Genomic DNA, 24,045 nt, shown 5'->3' on the forward strand with positions numbered 1-24,045 from the left:
TTTTCCCTCTTTCTAGCAGGTCATCAACGCTCCGGGTTTCAGAATATCGTTTCACCTACTTGCTCACGAATGGTCTTGACTTCCGCATGTATTTGGCAGCTTGAGAATGCGACATTTTTTACCCTTTTGGGTGCAAGCAAAGAAACACTGCTTCATGTCGTGACGCGACGGCGGCACTCATGGCGAATAACGTGTCGTCAACTCGGCGCATGAGCACAGACTCCTTTGTTTTGTGCTAAGCATTTTAGACAAAGAACCACTGAACGTGTGTCAGTTGTTTTTTTTAAATTTGGTTATGATTTTTGACGTAAAATGGCCGGCTACGCTCTTGTTGAACACACTGTAGGTATCCATACCAATATTATAAACGCGAAACTGTGCCTTTCTGTTACCTCTTCACGCCCAAACTACTAAACCGATTTTGCTGGGTATGGAGACGTGGTCTCGGGAAAGGGCTAGTTTTTATCGCGGAAAAATATACAGTTCTCGCGCGACAAACGAACTTTGGCGCAACCGAGTTGCGGACATCGTGTAGTTATAATATATTTTAAACAATTCATTGCAGGTATTTACCACACTAATTACACCTAATAATAAACTAATATTCAAAACTTTCGATATCAATCAGGAAAGCTATTAATATACCATTACCATCATAATCACAATTTGATTATACGTCCATTTTGTATCGCTATATTTAAATTTAATTTAACATTAATTTTCCATCGCTTTTCCTCAATTTCCCTACAACAAAATAGTCGTATCTTTGTATTCCATTGTAAACTATTATCGTTCTAAATATTTCCTTTTGTAATACAATATCAAGATGAAACGTCTCATATTTCCAGGTATTGTACCCAGATCTAGGTATTACAGCGAAATGAAATTCCGCTGAGAAATGTCTGAGTTAAGCCCGCCACACACCTTCGAATCAAACCGGCATGTTAACAACGTAGAGTGCCAATCAACGTTTTTTTTTTGTGGAAATTAGCATGACAGTCAGCACATAATATTTTATCAATTTCTCTACCTTTTCAGGGTTCCGTAGCCAAATGGCAAAAAACAGAACCCTTATAGATTCGTCATGTCTGTCTGTCTCTGTCGGTCCGTATGTCACAGCCACTTTTCTCCGAAACTATAAGAGCTATACTATTGAAACTTGGTAAGTGAAACTTTGTATCAAAATCTTAATGTGGTTCACAGACTACATCTACTTAGATGTAGTCTGTGAACCACTTTAAGATTTTGATACAAAAATTATTTAAAATTTTAGGGGTCCCCATAGGTTTATTATTATTATTGCTGCTGCGGAACCCTTCATGGGTGAGTCCAACTCGCACTTGGCCGGTTTTTTATTATTGTTATTTATTACAACAAATGACATGAAGAATCCATACTAACATTATGAATGCGAAAGTATGTTTGCTTGTGAAATACACTTAAGCCCAGGAAACGACGTAGAATACTTTTTCACAGACTTCCAAAAAGGATAAGGTTAAATGTTCGGCTGTGGATTTTATTTGTACGTTTAACAATTACTCCGCCGTTTGTGAAACGATTTTCAATTTTTTTTTTTGTTGTATAAGGTTTCACTCCAATTTGGTACCATGTTTACAAAATTGGTGAGCTGATGATGGGATCCATGAGTAATCGACGGAACTAAAAACTATTACTTAAATAATTCTGACCCTTTAGTAGTGCCTTTTTCAGAATTTGCCTAAACCTCAACTATTTCTGTATACAATCTTCATAATTTTGAAGTCCCAAAAATTGAAAATATTTTGTCTTATATTTCAATATTCTGAGCTGGTACGAACTTCAAAATAATGATGATTGTATATGTTGAGGTTTAGGCAAATTCTGAAAGAGGCACTTCTAAAGAGTAAGAATAGTTTAATACTTTTTAGTTCATTTAAGAATAGATAGTTAAGTAATGTTATTGTTTTCACTTGGAAGTCGGTTTTAATTTTTTTTTTAAATAATAATTAACGTGGAACAAACTTTATAGTTTATACACATTTTGTATGCAATGAAGATGCATCCAAAATTAGTTAACTAAAAGAGTATTCATAATAATTATTGATTAATTCAGTTTAAAAGTATAATCGAATGATTGGTATATTATGTTAAATTGATGTTTGAACGTGTGTAGTGAACTTAAACAGTATTACAGAAGGAAACTTTCGCGTTATCTCAAAGGTAAAGTTATGTAAATAGCTCGGGAACTTTTTAATTTGTTCCCTTTGTCTGTTTTTGCCTGATAAAAATACTTATGTGGAGTTTCATGTAGGTACATGGTACACGGTTGAATTTTTACCTTTTATTTCGTAGATTAAATATTAACCACAAGTTAAAATTTAGAAGGTTATCGAATGTGTAAGAATGCCTATACAAGGCATGACATTCTACGACATACTGTACTACATACTGTACATAAGTACTTAGGGTTTTATAGGGTTGTTACAGATTCGTAAGTGCAAAGAGTTTGTACGATACGAATATATGCAAATCTGGATATTTGATGAAAGTATTTTATACTCAATGAAATAGGTATGCCATGCCAGTATAAAGTGCAAATGAGTTGTCTAAAAAAGTTTTAGTTAAGTACTATATTAATTTAGTTTATTTTTGAAATTGAGTTTTAAAAACTACGAATAATAAAAACTAAGGAAACGTAACTCCCATACTTCAATCGTTTTGAATTTGGTTCTCAACGTTATTTTCGCACACAGAAATAATAATATGGCAATAGCTACGAAACTCTACATTCAAATTGACAAAATAAAGCCGTTGACAATAATTGTCACTTCTATAAAATACACAAAATCTTTGCATGTATTCGGGCCTCTTTTTGCATAAAGTATGCATGTATTCGGGTCACATTTTGTAGAATCGGAACAAATTTTTTGACACAGTTACTCTTCTTTAGTTTTTATTATTCGTAGTTTAAAAAGCTGAAACGTCAAAATTAAGTTCATTTTCATGAGTGATGAGAGTGACATCATTTGCACTTAGTAATTTTTGACAGCCCTAATTTCTAACGCGACAACTATGTCATCTAAATACCAGTCAGACTTGACACGATTCCAAGTTGATACACCTAAAAATCATTAATCGTACTTTAAAGTACAGACAGCTGAAACCGGCAGCTGCTAGCAATAAATATTTTATTGCAGTTTAATTCAATAACTCGCACATTACTGTCGTAGGCAATTATACTTTCGAGTTTCGGAAGTAATGTTCTCCATACACGTTCAAATGCTTTCATCGAAATATCAACATCAAATTATTGGCATTTTGTAAATAGATCCTTAGTTATACATTCAGACTTTTTCTTCCCTTGCTCACACAGCATTGCTTTAATATCAAACAACGGCTATCACGAATAGAGAGTCACATTTTTTTTAATGAAATAAGGGGGCAAACGAACAAACGGGTCACCTGATGGAAAGCAACTTCCGTCGCCCATGGACACTCGCAGCATCAGAAGAGCTGCAGGTGCGTTGCCGGCCTTTTAAGAGGATATAAGGGGAGGGTAGGCATGGGAAGGGAAGGGAATAGGGGAGGGTAGGGAAGGGAATAGGGTAGGGGATTGGGCCTCCGGCAAAACACAGCGCAAGCGCTGTTTTACGCCGGTTTTCTGTGAGAACGTGGTATTTCTCCGGTCGAGCCGGCCCATTCATGCCGAAGCATGGCTCTTCCATAGGTATTATACTGTATAATACCTATGATCTACGTCAGTTGAGCAACGAGCTATAGATCCCAGGAATTAAGATATAGTATAATTTTTAACCCAGAAAAATATACGGTTACTAAGTGAAGAATGAATTAAAATGAATTTCGGCACATAGAACTTGCGGGCTTCATCTAGCACTGTATAAAAATGAAACTCGGTCGTCGGTACATATAATGAACAAAATGAAGTAGGATACATGAATTTCATGTTCACAATGGTTGCAACAACAATGCGTCTAGACTTTCATTTGCGGTAGTCCATACACAACATCCTATTTCATTTTTCCAGTAAAGCCTAGGATAGGAGGTTGGAGCCCGTATTGTGATCAAAAGCTTGTGCCAAGCGGGATCCGCCTGTAATCATATTATTATTAAGGGCGAAGCCAAACGAGCGTAATTTGTGAGTTGTGAGTCGCAGAATTTCTGCCGGGCAGAATTCTGCTGCATTCAGATTCATACAAAAGTCCTGTTTGATTCACACGAGCTTAATTTTGTGAGTCATGATTTGTATGAAAAGATATTTACGCGACAGAAATTCTGCGACTCACAAATTACGCTCGTTTGGCTTCACCCTTAAGCTCTCACACTTTCGGCGACAGTGACCAGTTTTAGTAAAACTAGGCCAGCTACGCAATAGCTTTATAGTGCCTAAGTGTGTGCGTAGTACACAAGAGAAACCATCTATGCGGGCACAGTGGACATATTTATTAAATATTAATATTATAGCGTATAAATATGTCGGACTTGTGACGTCATTTTCGCAAACGGCAAACCAACAGGCGTTTGACGGCATCGCTCAACATCTGCTGTCTGTCAAAAGTTTTGTGAACAGTTTGACGACAGCAGAAACAGAAGCAGATATCCGTCCATGTCCATGGAAAGTGTTTTCATGAAGTGAGAGTATCTCAATTTGCAATGCACGTACGTCTAACGACATAAATACATAGAAATTGTCGGGAAAGTTGAAACATTGGCATTCTGAGCAAAAGGATGCAGCAATCTTAAAATGCTACACTATTGTGACCTAAGAGCCGGACCTTCGCCATTTTTTATAAGCTGAAGGTTTTTCTGTGCATGTCCTCTGTAGAGGTAAGAACGACCAGCTGGCCGATTCTGTATCGTACATTTGTGAGTTAATAACTGAGTTAGTAACGAAACGGAGGAGTGAGTAACCGAAAGTGCCACTTTTTGTATTCACTTGCATATAAAAGTGAGACTTTCCGTTGCTCACTCCTCCGTTTCGTTACTAACTCAGTGATTAACTCACAAATGTACGATACAGAATCGGCCAGAACTATAAACTTTGAGTTGCGTTTACTTTAGGAGGTATCAAGTGGAAAAGGTGTACCTTGTGTTAGGTGACCTTCGTAAGTTTGAAGTAGGTCTCAAATTATTAGATGGCAATTTAGGTATAAATAATCTACGTCAATAGCAATAAAATTTCAAGTAGCTTTGTTATTGCTCACATAATGCGATGTAACAGTGGGCTGTGGTAGGCCACGAAGCGACAGGCGAACATAAATATTTTCACGAGGCGCGACGTCGTGCCTTTAATTATGTATGAACTTTGAACTTCCAGTAACTACCTAACTATTCTGGGTAAAGTAGAACTTATAAATAATAACAATTCATCGACGCCGATTTCGGCGACTCAGCCTACAGAGGGCTGAGCATAGCTTCTTACAGACTACTCTATAATATAAGCATATAAGCTATGAGCTATAAACTATATGCTTTAAATGCTATAATATTAAAGTGTAGTCTACAAGCAGCTTCAAAATTTCCTGTAGACAGTTAGGATTCAAAAGTTTTTAACAGCTTCTTTATTAGTTTGGTATTCGATAACTACCTAGTCTACACGGTATCGTGTCTACCCTTTAGATTTACTGTGATATTATACGATTCTACTTTTGTAGTCTCTTCTTGGCGGTTAAGGGTTATTTAACGTTATATTGTATCCTATGTTAGACCATAATGGGGTGTAAGAGTACGGCTACACTATTCTGGCATCAGTTAGATCCATCAGTCTCAGACTGACGCCAGAATAATGGCCGGAATGTACATAATTAAAAATCAGTTCGTCTATCACACGGTTACACGATCATTATTCCGTCAGTCTGGATCAGACTGGTGGACTGAACTGAATGTCAGACTGATCACTGACCGTGTAACCGCACTCTAACAGATTACAGATATTATAATAAATCGTAGCCATAAGCCAACCACGTTCATGCTACTAATAGACCAGGAATATCTCTTATGGTCTACCGGTGCGATCATTCCACTTGACACCACCAAAACGACACCACTGGTGGTATCATAAGGAATCTCTAGTCCATAATATGACACCACCAACTATTAGTAATGTTACATAGTTGCTTAGTTGTTGATATGAAAACTCCAAATAAGTTGAAGCTGTTTTTATATTATTTGTCACTCAAATGGTCATCTTGACATCACTAGGGTGGTGTCATATGGACTAGAGATACCATATGACACAACCGGTGATGTCGTTTTGGTGGTGTCAAGTGGAATAATCGCACCGGTAGACCTAAAATTGTCATGGCGGTGATGGGCTGAACCTCGATCATCACTCACCATTCCCACAGATGCACCAGACAATCGAACATGACGCAGCCATGCTCGTTCATGCAGGACGCTGCCGCCGGTGGAGCCATCGTAAGCCGGTCCTTGTCAGACCCGTACAGCAGTTCCATCACTCATAACATCTGCAAAAAGAAACAGTTTCATGAGACATAGAGAAAACTTCGTGAGAAATTAAGGAGAAAAGAGACACGTATAGTTTGATCAGTCCTCATGAAACCGTCATTGACATTAACATTTTAGAAAAGCTGCAAAGTCCTTTTCAGACCCGTACAGCAATTCCATCAGTCCTAAAAGAACCATCGATGTATTTTTTAAATTAGCTGCAGAGTCATTGTCAATAGCAGTTAACTTATAACAACTGGAAAGAGAAAGAGTTTCATAAGACGTCATGACATCACATCACCACAGTATAGCAATATGACATATCCTATTGCTATACTGTGACATCACTTACAATAACATTTTTTTCCCTGAGACTGGTATTATAGCGTGTCAATTTTTCTGTCTATTTCTTCGTAGACTTGAGGCAGAGACACAGCTAAGCAACAAAAGTCGGCCATTTGTAAAGAAGAAGAAGAACAACAAAAAAATGTTGGTATTTGATCAGATATGTCTGAGCTTAACTATAAACAACTTGTAGTAGGGCAATTGCTATCAGACAATCCGACTGCTCATTTGCAACATATCCAGAACTGGATATTATATTTAACTTTGTTGGCTTAGAAATTAGTTTTTCGCGCCCCAAACTCTCTCTGACGCAATAAAACTATCCTTTGACCTTCCCCGGAATATACATTATCTCTATAGCAAATTACATCCAAATCTTTTAGGGAAAACGTAAGGCAACAGACCGACAAGCTTTCGTATTCTCAAGCTTCTCGCATATTGCGAGATACCTTACCAGAGAGAAAAGGCCAATTATAACATACAGGTTATGCAATGGAAAGTGTTGCTAATAGGTGATATTTATTTTACCAAAACGGTAGTATTATGTTCTCATGGTTGTTTATATTTGCTTTGTAGTTTTAGCGTCTGGCATACGTTTTAGTGGTATCTTCACTGTGTTATATAACCACAATATAACAGAGAAAAAGATGATGCTTGATGCTTGAGATGTTTTTCCTAAGCTCGATTTATGATATTACTAGCGACCCGCCCCGGCGTCGCAGGGTATAAAATATATAGCCACGGAAAAAAATATTAAAATCGATAGCCTATGATCCTTCACGTGGTCTACTTCTTATCTGTGCCAAATTACATAAAAATTGCTCTAGTAGTTCGCGAGATAAGCCGTTTTAAATAATTTCTCCCGTTTTTTCCACATACTCCTATTAGTCTTAGCGTGATAAAATATAGCCTATAGCCTTCCTCAATAAATGGGCTATCTAACACTGAAAGAATCGTCAAAATCCGTTGCGTAGTTTTAAATATTTAAGGGAACAAAGGGACATGAGGGAAAAAAGCGACTTTGTTTTATAATATGTAGGTATAGATGCTTCCAAACAGCTCGTTTTCGCGTATCGCGTTATACGTAAACTCTTCGTTGCACGTAAATTCGTTTAAATATCGAGTGTATCCAAGGCAGACCTAAAAATATTTTAATAGGGCTATGTAAAACAATGTATAGTCGAGATCTTGGGCTGTCGCATGACCATGACATAAACTGAAAAAATAACATAGGTCTGCGGTCTGCCTAAATACCAAATTGCATGAAAATCGGGTTAAAAAGACAAACAGATTTTCGGATTCACGATGTTATAAAGTTTAGTACAGATTATAATTATCTTTCCCTTTACCTACTAATTCGACTATAGACGATAGCAATATTCCTGTAACTTACTGCAGTAGTTTTGTGGTGAGAATTGAGATATTTGCGGTTGAGTTACAGTTTCAACGGTTTTGGGTACGAACTTTAATCATTTCTCCGTTTCATTCCGGATTGCAAATACGAATAAATAAAATATAGTTGCCTTCTTAGGAATAAAATATTAGATTGGTTTTTGAGCCTGAAACCACAAAAAATGGAATAACATACGGCAAAAAACTATTGGTTTACTTAATTTCTCGTCCTTGATATAAAATTAAAATTTAAGTAAGTATAGAAAACTTTTTGAGTTAGTTGCCAATGGCCCGGGGCAATGCATTTAGTACATTGCATCGTCTCTAAATAATCGACCAAGTGCGAGTCGGACTCGCGCACGAAGGGTTCCGTACCACTATAGAGCAAAATAGGAAAAAGTTGTGTTTTTAGTATGGGAGCCCTCCTAGTATTTGTTGTTATAGCTGCAACAGATATACATAATCTGTAAAAATTTCAACTCTCTAGCTATTACCGTTCTTGAGTTACAGCAGACAACGAAGTCTCAGTACCTAATAGGGTCCCGTTTTTACCCTTTGGGTACGGAACCCTAAAAATGATTCATAAGTAGATAACAAACCTACGTTATTTGATCGGGTTATGTAACCCAACCAAATTATGTTGCTCTGCCATCTACCAATGACACAGAATATATATTAGTAGTACCAACCAATGAATCAATCTCTCCGATAGTACAAAGCTATAAACGCTTTTATTTACATCAAAAATAATAATAATAATATCTATGGACGCTTCACACCACGTCAGTCTGGCCCCGTGCTAAGTACCTAAAGGACTTGTGTTACAGGTACCAGACAACGGAAATATATTTAATACTTTTATACTATACATATATTTAAGATTTTTATTATATCATACACATATTTAATACACATCCAGACCCGGGAACATTGAAAACTTTTTGTTCCGTCGGCGGGATTCGAACCCGCGACCCCCGGCTTGAGCTACCAACGCGGTCACCACTGAGCCACAGAGGTCGTCAAAAAGAGACGATACTATTGCAATGTCGCGTTAGCATCGCCACAAACACCGCAAAGGTATTTCACATAGAACCACAATAATATAATTGATTAGTTCAAGTAGTTACTTCTCTATCTACCGTTATGGTATAACCTAGTGACCTAAAGACCTAAGGGCTCACAATTTTATAAAGCTCTTACCTCTTTGTACCTTGGGAATGCTGGAAATAGCAATAACATTGTTTAAAAGTGCACTTATAGTCGACGTTGAACTCTACAACGGGCGTGACAAAATTGCTTGAGAATTTCACCCTTCATGAGAGAAAAAAGGATTCGTGCATAGTTATCCTGGATACTAAAATTGTATTTGTCTATCTGTTACCTCTATCCGCTTTGCCCACTGAACCGATTTTGATGGGCATTAACTTAGTTTAAGACTGGACGGGAATCGATGGAATTTACTGTATCAGGCTGACAGTTTCGTACTGAGGCGCATAGACTAAATAATTATTAGCTGTGTCAAATCTACATAAACTAGCTAAAAGCCGAGCTTTGTGAGGGCTCGCGTCGTCACACCTTGAATGACTGATGATGACACATCTACATAATATTATAAATTAAAATGTTAAAGCACAAATCAATAGGACTGATAGATTTTCCGTAAAGTGTACCACAAAATATTCAGGTTGTGGGGTATACTAGGGCTCGCTTCGCTCGCCCTGATAAAATCAAATTTCAATAGTGCTAGTCTCGCTACAAGTCGAACCGACTTGGCTAATTTTAGTCTCAAAATATTCGTGAAGTCCAGGGAAGTTCAGTAATAACTAAATTTCAATTATAGAAATGTAACTAGATATTCAACATAGGTTGCATCAAAAAGAACTATTCAACATGCTGAGCACAGCAAAGTTCTTTGAAATGTTAATCTGATAGTGAGGAGTGTGCACTATCGCTTTTACAGTTACTGGCTATTTTTGGGAAATCGATTTTAAAGTATGTCTTTGTTATTTGGAAGTTAAGAGTTGGAAAATATACTCATTATAAATGCGAAAGTGTGCTCTTCACGCCCAAACTGCTGAGCCGATTTTGCTGCTATACTTTAGAGTCCCGAAAAAGGACATAGGATACTTTTTATCCCAAAAAATGTACGGTTCTGCTGCGATAGAATAATTTTGGCGCAACGGAGTTTAACGGGTTAGCCATTATAATTGACAATACTAATTCCAAAAACGATAATAAAATTAAAATACAAACCTTTTAAGAAATCGTCTTGAAATCCCCAATCCCCCTATCGTAATAAATATTCCTCTACAATTACATTCTGAAACAAGAACCGCCCGTAGTAGGTCAGACTAGCTCTCAATATTTAAAACCTAATAAAACTAAGCCAGGCATAAAAATAGGAGATTAAAGCTGTTTCCTCGGTACAGCTTTTACGAGGTGCGCTTTAATAGCATACTTGTTTCTTACTAGTTTGGGATATGGTTTCTTACTGGTTTTTGATGGTTTGGGTAGTAGACTGAGACCTTTATACCACATGGTGAAAATTCATATTCGTACTTCCATACCTACTAATATTGTAAACACGAAAGTTTGTCTTTTATACCTATCACGCCAAAATGTCTGAACGGATTCTGCTAACATTTGGTATGGATGGATATATGTATAGATATCCCGGGAAAGGGCATGGGAACCATCCATTTTACCCCGAAAATGTACGGTTACCGCGCGAGAAACGAATTTTGGCGCGACGGAGTTGCGAACGTCATCTTACATCTAGTATAATAAATACTAGCTATTTGACCGAGCTTTGCTCGGTATTCGATAAAACACGAATAAAATTACATTTTCTAAAAATGATCGATTTATCGCCCCCGAAACCCCCTATATACTAAATTTCTTGAAAATCGTTGGAGCCGATTCCGAGATTCAATACAAGAATTGCTCGTTTAAAGATATAAGATTATGTACGCTTGAGGGAACCATAGGTACATGTTTCCGATTATGGGATTTATGTATTATTTCTATTAATTTATAAACTCATCAAAAATATTGAACCAAACCCATACATATTTAATATCAGTATGTGTGTCACGGGCACAGGATAATTATAATGGAACAAAGCTAATTTATAAATGGACATGGAAAATGGATGCCTAAAATTATTATTTTCTATATGATATAATAATCACACTTCAAGTTTTAACCTCATAAGTCATAATCTAGCGATATTGGCCATCGTATGAAATAACTAAGGTGTCAGGAATTTTCTAGCACTGTAATATGTAAGCGGGCCCCTAGACGATCAATCTTATTGTGCAATATCACGTATTGTGCAATATTATTGACCGTCTAGGGTTTATATTGATCGCGCCCACCTTTCAATCTTATTGTCAAGTAAATTGTTAAATAATATTGTTCACAGATATTGCACTATAAAATTGATCGTCTAGGGGCCCACTCAGAATATAAAATTCATCTTATTTTCTTTGATTTAAAAGAAACTCAAAAAAGATTTTTTTTTTATTTTAGGTCTAGGTTATCTTTTTTGTGTAAGGTCCAGGCAACTACTGCTTTTGCCCTCCCCTAAATACGATCCTGAAAGTTGCAACTAGGGAAGAAAATCTCGTAACTTCATTATAGGTGACAAGCGGCCACTCCACAGTGCTCGCTCGAGCCAACACGCTAATTTGAGGACACCCCGAGTGTCCTACTTTGAGCACAGCTTACTTTGCTGTAAGTTTTAGCTTTAAAGTATATGAAACTAGATGAACTCTGTTGCACCGAATAATATTGCGTGGGAACCGTACACACATTTTTCCGCGACAAAATCTGCCATCTATAATTTCCTGCCCTATCACAGACATAGCTCAAGATAGATACCGCATACGTCCCTGTATTTGTATGAAAACAAGCATGCCCCTTTCTTCGTACCTACTGTGACGTACCGATGATAAGAAACGTGTCCATTATCTAGACCAACGTTTCTGTCCGAATTTCTAGCACTATACGGCACAATTAGGCATTTTTTCAATTCGATTGACGTCCGATTCCGATAACGGTGGAGCGCAGACTAAAGAAAAGACTTTCGAAAGACGAGCATTGCTCGTCGTTTGGGAATGCGATATGACACGCATATCATATCGCGTTCCCAAACGATGTGTATGTACTTTGAAAAGTACATACACATGCGGATCTATCTTGATCTATGTCTATGTGTCCTATCATATTATTCCCTATTCCAGTGGTAAACCACCGTGGCTCTTGACTCCGAGGTGGTGGGTTCTATTCCCGCGTTGGAAACATGACTTTTTCCAAGTTTGGACTGATTGTCTGATAAGTAAGATGATCCATGCGTCGGATGGGGATGTAAAAAAGTGGATCCTGCGCCTGTTCTCTCGCCAGTCGTGTCGGTCGTCCGTCCCACTGGCTTATGATAGTAAAGGAATAGAGAGTGTACTGCCAGTGCCGTAAATGGGGCGGTGCCACCGGTGCCCAGGCACACGGCGTAGACTCTGGGGGGGCGCAAAAATCGCCAGACCAGGCAGGACTATTATTTTTTCGCTTTGCTCCCGATAAGTTCCCACTGCGCCCCTAGTGCTGCACAGTGTGGGTGGTATAACTGGCGAAAGGCTTACTTGATTTCAGACGGCTCGCCTGCTTGTTTGCCCATATCAGTTCTTTAAAAAAAAAGTATGTTTTCCAAAATTTTTGTATATTATAATAATTGGTGTACCAACAGTCAACACCATGTTTTATTTTATCATCCTGAATGAAATGAAACAGGCCTATACAATATACATAGCATTATTGCTCTGGGTACCTATAATAATACTTATCTAAAAAAAACAAGGGCGCACTTGCACAGGGCGCAAAAAGGGCTATTTACGGCACTGTGTACTGCGCACACACTTCGGTACTATAAAATTACTGCTTCGTAACTGGCCTGGCTTCAGTGAAACCGGTCACCTTCACTGAAACCGGTGTGGGACTTGGAGTATTAGTATATTTTGTTACAAAAGATGAAACAATTGACCAAATAACTAAGAACAATCATAATAATTGGCTATACTTTTACCGTTACGAGTGCGTGGTTATGGTCACCGTTATCAGCAGAGAAAGTGTCCCTTCCAGATACACAGCTACCTTAGCACTGGTAGAGTAACCATGATTCACTAGAAAAAAAATAAGATGACGTCCGCAACCGCCCGTTGCGCCAACATTCGTTTTTGACGTGGGAGAGCCATGCTTCGGCACGAATGGGCCGGCTCGACCGGAGAAATACCACGTCCTCACAGAAAACCGGCGTGAAACAGCGCTTCCGCTGTGTTTCGCCGAGTAAGTGAGTTTACCGGAGGCCCAATCCCCTACCCTTTTCCTTTCCCTACCTTCCCCTATTCCCTTCCGTACCCTCCCCTATTCCCTTCCCTACCCTCCCCTATTACCCCTTAGAAGGCCGACAACGCACCTGCAGCTCTTCTGATGATGCGAGTGTCCATGGGCGACGGAAGTTGCTTTCCATCAGGTGACCCGTTTGCTCGCTTGCCCCCTTATTTCATAAAAAAAAAAAAAAAAAAAAACTCGCGAGAACCGTACATTTTCCCGGGTTAAAAAGTATCCTATGTCCTTTCCCGGGATTCAAAGTATCCCCATACCAAATATCAGAAAAATTAGTTTGTGCGTGATGAGGTAATAGACAGACAGACACACTTTCGCAAAGAGTATTAATGTTAATAGTTAGTCATTTCATGATTCATCCATATACGTCTTCAACTATAAGCCGATGCAAACAATTTTCTTTATAATTAGTATTTCTAGACATGCCTAAACCATAAGGCACAAACATGTTACCCGCGTTTACCGATGTCGGCAAACAGCTTTCAAACGCTTGAAGAGTTCAGTCCTCACTTTCACACTTCATCTTGACTTGAGTGAAGAAAATCTCAAACATGTACGAGTTTTCTCGTTATGATGATGCAATTATCCATCTATACATCTATACATATAAATAAAATTGGAGTGTCTGTTTGTAATATTGAAAGAACCGTTTTTTACTACATGCATATGAATGTATATAGGGTACAGACACCAAAACATTTTTCTGTTTGTTCCGGCTAATCTCTGAAATGGCTGGAGCGATTCTGACGGGACTTTTTTAAGCACATAGCTGATGTAGTAAGGAAGAACTTAGGCTACTTTTTAACCGACTTCCGAAAAGGAGGAAGATATATTTCACTTTTTTTATAAAGGAACCCTCAAAAGGGGATTTTTTTCTCTTTTTATTATCTTTCTTATCACATTTTGCTGACGCGGACGAAGTCGCGGGCAACAGCTGTCTCCAGGCTGTAACTCAAGAATGGTAATAGCTAGAGAGTTTACATTTTCACAGATTATGTATATCTGTTGCCGCTATAACAACAAATACTAAAAAAAAAGATTTGCACGACTAATGTCCAAAATACCATGATGTCAAGTTAGAAAAATGACCATTTAGAATAAAGTCCAATCATAAAAATGTCCAATGATAAAAAAGACCAATTATACAATTGACCAATTATAAAAATGTCCAATCTAATGGCTGGTTTACAAGTGTTAATTGATAAGTATTTGTTGTGAAATACGGTTGTAGGGTGCAAAAATTCCCAATATCGGATTCGTGAATTAACGTTTTATTCGTTTCTGAGACGGAATTGGGAAACGTATCGAAATCAACATGCCGATTATTAATCATGCTTAAATCTAAATCTCGCATGAATATTTATAAAATATCACGTTGGATATTTATAAAATAGCTTGTTTTATCACATGAGAAAATCGCCCGTGAGTTTCCGCCGTCAACCGACCCGCGGCGTTGCCGTAGCTTAGCAACGATATCCAAGAGGCCTAAAAGTGTCATCGCGAGTAAATGTTTTTGTCTATTTTGTTATTCTGTTTGGAAAAATAAAATTTCATTTCAATTAAGCTAGTAGCAAGTTAAAATTTAGTTAAGTACTAAACAAGGAAATTAAAATTTTGACTATTTTCTGTTATAGTTGGCGGGCGGGGCTTGTCACTTGACACATTTCGGGCAGACACTTCAAATTAAGTTAAAATTTAGTTACTTCTTATCATAGACATAATATATACTGTCGTAATATTATGTCTATGCTTCTTATCAACTTAAAACGTGTAAACCAGCAATAAGGGCAGTTTTTCGGTTAGTGTTTGAAAGTATTTAAAACAGCGAGCTTTCGTTTAAAATCAACTTTTAATTAAAAATACAAATATAGCGGTTTGACAAACTAAATAACTTATCTAGCGGACAAAGCCTATAACAAAATGTTCCTCTTTCAAACTAAAGTTCTAAACGGATATAAGACGATAATGGCATTATGATACATAATTAGTACGACTAATACAATTTTGAAAATATCATCTTTCGGATAAATTGCAGTGGCGTCAATAAACCCTCGTGAAGTTTCTTCAAATAAATTTCATATTTTTTATCGTACATAATGTCCGAGTTTCTTCTATTTTTTTTTTGATGAATAAAATAAACTGTTTTTAATTTTATAATCGTACCAAGTTGCTTGCTTCATAATTTTTTGTAAAAAATTAAAAAAATTCGGATGTCTAGGTATTTTTGCAGCAAGCCGTCTATGCCAACCTTCCAGAAGGTTTGTAGTTAGAGATGGGCACGTACCTGGGTATTTACCCATCTACCCGGTATTTACCCTCACGTACCCGGTAAATACCCGTATCTACCCAAAAGGGCGGGTAGATAAAATTCAATACTTAAGTCACAACCACCTCAAGAACGGTAATAGCTAGAGCTTTGAAATTTTCACAGATTGTGTATATCCGTTGCCACTATAAAAACAAATACTAAAAGCAAAATAAAATTAATATTTAAGGGGGGCTCCCATACAACAAACGTGTTTTTTTTGGCCTTTTCTGCTATTTTATCAATAATAGCAAAATGTAGGTACTTGATTTTTTACACAGTCTTTAGTTAATGTTAACTTTAATATTTAATAATAATATTAATATAAAATAAAAAAATTAAGAGGGGCTGCCATACAAAAAACACAAATTTTGTCCTAATTTTTCTCTATAATGGTACGGAACCCTTCGTGCGCGAGTCCGACTCGTACTTGGCCGATTTTTTTTATTTACATTCTATTATTTTATTAATAATTTAAAATATTTGAAAAACCTTTAAAATATTTAAAAAAATTATTAGAAAAAATATTAGAAGACCCTTGAAAATTACTTTTAAAATAGACAATGTATAAGTACCTGGTTAAAGAAATTATATAAAAAAATATGTAGGTATAATTTTTTATTATTTATACATATAACACGTCCTATCTTATATAAAATCTGATTTGCTTTGATTTGCTTCTGATTTTTTTAACTTCTCATTCTGCTAGCGATCTGACTTCTAGACATTGAACTAGTCGTTTTGAATTTCTTCTTTGTATGGCACGCATCCATTGATGCGTCTATATATTTACTATTTATCTTTATTTACAGAAGATTTTGTGGGGCTCGTCTTTTTAATCTTTTGAATGTTTGGTTTGATAGAGTTTTTATCAATTTTTTTGCCAATATATTGGGATGTCATTTTATCCTTTTACAATAGTTTTGAAGGGAGTTTTTAATGTTCTCTTTGACATACTTGATTTTTAGATCATTGTAGGTTTGGCTATTCGTAACATAATATGGGGCTCCAGTTATTGAACGCAGGGTTTTATATTGGAATCGTTGTAGAATTTCTGTGTTAATGTGGAGGTTGTGCCCCACAACTGCATCCCATAGGTCCAGATGGGTTTGAGTATGCTTTTATACAAAATAAGTTTATTTTATCAGCCAGTAAAGCTTTCGTAGCTGCTTGTCAAAAGCCTTTCTTTTGTTCCATATATGTGTTCTCCATGTTAATCGCCTGTCGAGATAAAGTCCTAGGTATCTAACATCGTTTGACTGTGGTATTTTTATCCGATTAAGTTCTACTTCTGGACATGTTTCGTGTCTTAATGTGAAAGTTACATGGACAGATTTATTCTCATTGGCTTTTGTCCTCCAATCTTTTAACGACTATGATATTTCGATTAAGGTTCTTTGCAATTTTGCCGATGCTCCATGGGCTGTTTGGTCTACTGCGAGGATTGCTGTGTCATCTGCGTATGTATATGTCAGAGCTTCATCAGTACTTAGAAGGTCTAATGTGTTTAGAAGGTAGAGATAAGGGCCCAATATACTGCCTTGCGGCACTCCTGCTTCGATTTCATGGAGACATGTGACACTATCTTCGTACTCAACATAGAAATATCTATTGCTGAGGTATGCGTTTATAAAGAGGTAGAAGTTTAAGGGTGGCTTTTTACGAACTTTATACAACAGTCCAAGATGCCATAATCGATCAAAGGCCTGTGATATGTCCAGAAAAATAGTAAGATTTGCTTTCAAAAGCTTTTTGAATTTCTTCTACCAGTCTGTGTACCTGCTCCACGGTCCCATGCGCTTGGCTTGCCCGAATTGGTGATCGGATAACAGTTTACTCGCTCTGATTTCTGGCATCATGCGTTTCAGGAAGAGTATTTCTAAGACCTTGGAGGGCACTGGCAGAAGACTTATAGGCCGGTGAGATTTTTCATCCTATGGATCTTTTCCGGGTTTGGGGATTAATATTATAATCTCTACTTTACATTGCGGGGGGACAATTTTTTTTTAAATACACGCGGATTTGTGTGAGATATTTGATTCTACTTTCTGGTAGCTCTTTTAGTATTTTTGGTGAAATGTTTACGCCAATTTTCATGCTGGGGAAGATTGTTAAAGAGGTTCCCTTAAACGAGGATATACCATTGGTGACTTTTTTGTGGTGAACGCGCTGACTTGTGTTTTGGTGTGGTTAAATTAGACTGAGTTACGTCTACCCCATTCCACCCCGAGAAATATGCGAGAAGTCACATTATCTGTACTATCATCTGCATAGCAATGAATGCCGTTGGTCTGTAACATGTCATTGATATTCTGTATGAATAGGGTAGGCGATAGCACACAGCCCTGAGGGATACCAGCGTCAACAGATAGAGTATCAGAGCATTCACCATCAACTACGACTGCTAAGAAACTTGTGACCCTCTTGCATTATTTCTTGGATGTATGGAATCTTGGATAATAGTGAAATTGTATATTATATCCAAACTGACAGCTAATACCCATAGTTTCAATCGCCTGAGCCAACGATGAGTTAGGTACGCCAAGAGAGGCGAGCCGAGCCTTAGTAATCCCTGAGCGTCCAAGTGTCGAAAGGGGTTGGCTATTGATGATGGACTCCATCATCTTCGAGAAGGTTATAGCGATTGATCTGCTGTTGGAAGAATTGGAACGGTCACATTTTTTAAGTATCGGGTTCTCAAAAAGCTGTCTTTCAAGAAGCCGAAACTATGTGAGTAGGATAGTTGAGCCAAAAAAGACGCGTAAAGACCGGAGCCAACTCTGGAGCACTCACTGGAGCTACTTGCACTGAGCGCTGATAAAACCGAATATCCGACATGACGCTCATACTTCGTTACCATAACCAACCATACCGGTTGGCGGTTTCCGCCCTCATCATAAAGGGTCGAGTTGGACGACATGAGGACATGTCATAAGATCGGCATTCTCTTTTGCGTGTTGAAGGAAACATAGTGCAAGCGCTGTTTCACGCCGGTTTTTTCGGAGTCGACCCATTCGTACCGAAGAATTGCTCTCCCACGGTTAAAAGGGATTTTTTTTCTTTTAAGTAACGCACAGGCCAAGAACTTTTTATATTTGATCATTAGTTGCGTTTATACAAAAACAGTACTCATTTACATAATACATTAATTTGCATGTACAAAATATATATGTGTCAAGACTGTAAAGGTGCCTCTTCACAATTGACCATACTGGCCCAATACTAACCATCGCCATTGTGTAAACGGAGTAATGGTGTATGATGGCGGACGATTTTCAGGCGTGGCGGGCAATGGCGTGGCCTGCAGTGGGTCATCGTGACATTGTGTACTGGTTATATAGGAGACAAGATTTTGCACACGTGTTCCTCTAATAAAGTAGGCATCCACTATAATTGTATTTCACAAAATTCTTACCTCAAAGAGGTTTTATACCTTGAGGTTGCAATAGTATAGGCTCAAGGTTAGTTAGTGGAACCTTATAATTTCTTAGACACAATTACACAACAATATTTCGTATTAAGTGCCTACAATTACCAACAAATATTAAATTACGAGAACCTATGTATATTAGAATTTTTCAAAGTTTAGCCTAAAGGAGGGATGAATGTTTTGAAATTTCGCACGCGTGTTTCCCTTAACGATGAAGGCGTCCACTAAGACGATTTAATCAATTCCCAAAACTTTATCACCATTAAAAGGCAGTATACTTTAAAGAATATTAATATCACACATGCAAAACCAAAATTTAGGAAAAAAGTTCAAAAACACAGCGTGACATGCGGCCGAAATTCATGAAAAACATGGATTTGTATTGCAAACATACATTAGTTTAAGACTTAAAGGGGCTTATTCGAACAGTTACGAACTAGTGACCAAATTTGCATTATTTAATGGAGGTTTTACTAATGATTTACTAAAAAAAATATGTGAAAACGTACGCTGAATTATAAATACCCACCATTTTTGGGTATTTACCCAATCTACCCGGTAAATACCCAATCTACCCGGTAAATACCCAGGTGGGTAGATTGGGTATTTACCCATCGCCCATCTCTATTTGTAGTACGATGTTTTGTTTCTGAACAGCTTAGCGTCTCCATGGAGATTTTTTGTAACCACTGTTTTTCAAAATATTTTTTAAATAATGTCATTTCGGGGCTTTCTGAACTGATTTCCAATATAGATAGCCAAGTACTTTTAATACAATTGCCGGGTAAAAGCGGCAGATTCGAGACCATCCTTACAATTTTTCTGTTTTCAGCTGTAGTGTCCATTCCAATTGCTTTCGCTTTCTTCTTAATCGCTTTTTTAAAATGAAAAAAACATCCATAAACATTAGCATCAGGATATACTTTTCTGGCTGCATTCATAATAGCGATTTCGTAGTCACTTTTTAGAGATTCAATTTTGACCCCAAGATGCTCTTTGATTAGTTCAAAGAAACGTATATATGTCTCTTCGTTTTTATTGGGGAGCAATCCAAAAATAACAGCCACTACGTTATTAGTCCTTTCATTCGAGCCTAAGTCCAGATGCATGCTAACAAGCTGGTAAAACGGGGATGGGCATGTTTTGAATGTACCATCTATTAAGAAAAATCCCGGTTTTTTTAAAACCTTTCTTGCAGTCTTTGAAGCAAATATTAAAATTTTGTCATCGTCGCCATCATTGCATACCAAAAAAGTGCTAGCTACAACATCCGGTACTTGTACTTCGGAAATATTGGAGTATTGTAGGTGCTCGCTGTTCAAGTGTCTTTTTCTACGCTTATATAAACCATCTTGCACTTCCTTCAAGTCCGGCAAGAAATCTACACACACTGGCAAAATTAGCGGAACATAGGTAAAAAGGGCCAAAACTTGAACTCAAGTGGGTCGGGCTGTCTGAAAGCCTTTTTTATAGCTTCTAAGCTCATTCAAGAAATAAAATATTGAACAAAACTGGCAAGTTGACAGGTTTTTATAGCAATTATGCCCTAATAAGTGTTTTTCGATTATTGACATTGTAAGTGTTCCTGATAAGAATGGCGTTTTAGCGGGGTGCAAGGTGTGCTCAGCTCATTTGATTGTTTGGTTTTTGGAAGAACACATTGCTTAGATACAAAACTAGTGATTTCCCAGCATCTGCGACAACTAGAGTTGTAACCACGATAGAGAAAGGTCACACCTACCGTTCGGTCAGTCAGGCCTTACGTGTGTCGGCTTCCGTGGTTCATCGTAACTTTCAACGCTTCAGAGAGACTGGATCTTACGTTCGGAGACGAGAATAAGGCAGATATCGGGTGACAATGGTTCAGGATGACCATTTTGTAAGGAAACAAAACTTAAGAAATCGACCTCAAACTGCTATGCAGACACGAAACCTGTCGGAACAGGTCCAAGATGAACGTGTAAGTGATTGTACAGTAAGAAGAAGATTCAAAGAAGTTAAATTAAACTCAAAAGTGCCAGCAAGGGCACCAAAACTTGAGACAGGACACCGAAGAGCCAGGCTAAGATTTGCGCGTGAACATCAAAATTAGACAAGCGAGTGAAATCTTGTGCTGTACAGTGATGGGAGCAAATTCTGTGTGCATTGTATTGACAGGCGATAAAGAATGTGGATAAATCATAAGGAAAGCTACAGGCCATCAAACTTACCGGAAACAGTGGCCTATGATGCAGGCTTCGTAATGGTTTGGAGTTGCATATGATTTGGAGCCCGCATGGAGCTAATGATTATATATGATGGTACTTTGACAGTACAGGGCTATAGCACCGACATCCTGGAACTGCATGGTGTGCCTTTTACACAGTTTTAGGTAGTAATTTCAATTTTATGTGCGTCCATAGAGTAAGAAAATCGGGCATTATTACCTAAACGATGCTGGCGTAGCCCAGGTGGAGAGGCCAGCGTGGTCTACGGATATGGATCCGATTGAAAACGTGTGGCACATCAATGGGTGAACGGTACGAGTTAAAACTCCAGCTCCAAAATGTGTCCAGGAGCTCGAGTTAACGCTAGTGGAGGAGTAGGAGAATATCCCACAGGAAATGATTGACAATTAAAATGCAAGCATGGAATGGCGTATCCAGGCCCTCTTGAGATCCATAGAAGGCATTACACGCTTTTAACATGGCATTTCTTTAATAAAAATGGAGAATTTATCTTAAAAACTTACTACTGAAATTTCAAAGATTTTCTTAATTTTTTTATTTTTGCTGATTTTTTTCTATTTTTAACGTTTTTATGCCCTAAATTTATATAAAATTTCTTTTTAATAATCAATTAGTAAATAAATAAATAAATATATAAAAATCAGTGAACAATTTAAAAAAAATTGAAAATTTTGTTATGTTCCTCTAATTTTGCCGGTGTGTTTATATATTTACCTTTTTTCTTTTTTATTTTGTCCATATGTTTATCATAAATACTTTGAATTGGAGCTAAATCTTCACAAACTTCATTTTTTATTGCGTTCATAACCTGGTACACATCATTTTTTAAAAAACTTTCTACACAAGTGTGCTTACATGGACGTAACACATTGGTTTTTTCTTCATCCAAAGTTAATGAAGCAGAACAATGAGATCGATTAACACAACGCCAAATCGACGTGCCGTTTTTATTTGTCACGTTCAAATTATAACGATATCCACCTAAAATAAGGGTATCCTTATTTTTTTGATTTTTTACGAAACGCAAATCCATGTTGAAATTACTTCACGTCCACAATTGAAATAAGTTAGACAAAGTCAGTTTTGACATAATTATTATAAAATCTAATAGACTTTAATGTTTCAAGTGGCAGATATCGAAAGAGTATGCATAAGTGGCAGATATCGAAAGAGAATGCATAATTGAAATAAACTCGAAAGGTTTCTAATAGTGCAAATCCTAGTACCTAACTAACAGACGGACATGACGAAACTATAAGGCTGGAAACAGTGCTCGACCGACGGTCAGCGCTGACCGTACGTCCTGACCGTCAGCGCTAATCGTCGGTTGCAAAAATGGATTCAGTGCAACGCTGACGGCGAACTGCGACTCGTGTTTTTTTTATGAAATAAGAGGGCAAACGAGCAAGCGGGTCGCCTGATGGAAAGCAGGATGGAAGTGTACGTACGCACGTTCGGTCAGTCGCTACTCGCTCCGTCAGCGAAGCACTGAACGCAACCATACATGATACAATCACACAACTCGTCCGTCGACCGACGTACGCGTGACCGACGAGCCGGACCGACGGCTCGACCGACCGTACGCGCGTGCCAAATCACGCGCGTACTGTCAGTGTAGCTGTGTGCGCATTCATAGACTTGCAAAGATATAGCTACTTCGACCGACAGTCAGTGCTGACCGACGGTCGAGCACTGTTTCCAGCGTAAGTAAAACACCACATTTTTATGATTGGACATTTTTATGATGGGACATTTTTATGATTGGACATTTTTATGATTGGACATTTTTATGATTGGACATTTTTATGATTGGACATTTTTATGATTGGACGTTATTTTTGTATTGGACATTATTCTAGTTGGTCAATAGTCGTGCAAATCAAAAAAAAAATATTTACATAGGCTAAGGCGTAATGAGGTAACATAGAAACTGAACTTTCGCAATTTATAATATTCCTTAGGACTTCCATATCCTTAAGAATATAGATATGGATTGAATCTCGAAAAAAATGTTGAGTTGTGGTAAAATTAATTAAGTCCAGCATCCGACCCCAATAGAGGGATTTTGACAATAGGGGGATAAGTGCATTCACCCTAAGTAAGAAGGAAATTTACGAAAATGTTTACAGTACCCTGTTAGAAATGCAGTAAATACTTAAATTAAAATGCAGTTCCTCTGGGAATTGGGAAATACTTAAATTAAAATGCAGTTCCTCTGGGAATTGGGATACTGTAATAACGTAAAGTAAAAATAGCTACTTACGACATACGACATGGTTTTATCCAATAACTAATGTATAAGTTTTATCTATTAACTAAGTATATAATTAAAAAAACAAAAGAAATTAAAGTCCAAGCCCAGTTAATGCATAATTTTTCAACTTTGGAAACGTTTTGCCAGTTAATTCACAAAATGCGCATCGTTTCAAGTCTAATGAACGACGTTAGTATTTACGTTAATATATGCTTACGAAGGATCTAATAATGTTGACGACCTACTGCAT

The 24,045-nt window shown here is 37.5% G+C and overlaps 1 protein-coding gene across 6 annotated transcripts in view; it reads right to left on the reverse strand.

The window, feature by feature from the left end:
* Positions 1 to 24,045, reverse strand: part of LOC121736018 — an 87,803-nt gene that overhangs the window by 63,472 nt on the left and 286 nt on the right. For all 6 annotated transcript variants that reach the window (XR_006036959.1, XM_042127048.1, XM_042127047.1 and 3 more), the window contains exon 2: positions 6,334 to 6,464. Coding sequence is in view for 5 of the 6 variants with exons in the window: in XM_042127048.1 (XP_041982982.1) it covers positions 6,334 to 6,452 (119 nt within the window). In the remaining variant the exon portion in view is untranslated. The remainder of the gene's footprint in view (positions 1 to 6,333; positions 6,465 to 24,045) is intronic.

Source organism: Aricia agestis, chromosome 18 (genome assembly GCF_905147365.1).
Source record: "Aricia agestis chromosome 18, ilAriAges1.1, whole genome shotgun sequence".
NCBI lineage: Eukaryota > Metazoa > Arthropoda > Insecta > Lepidoptera > Lycaenidae > Aricia > Aricia agestis.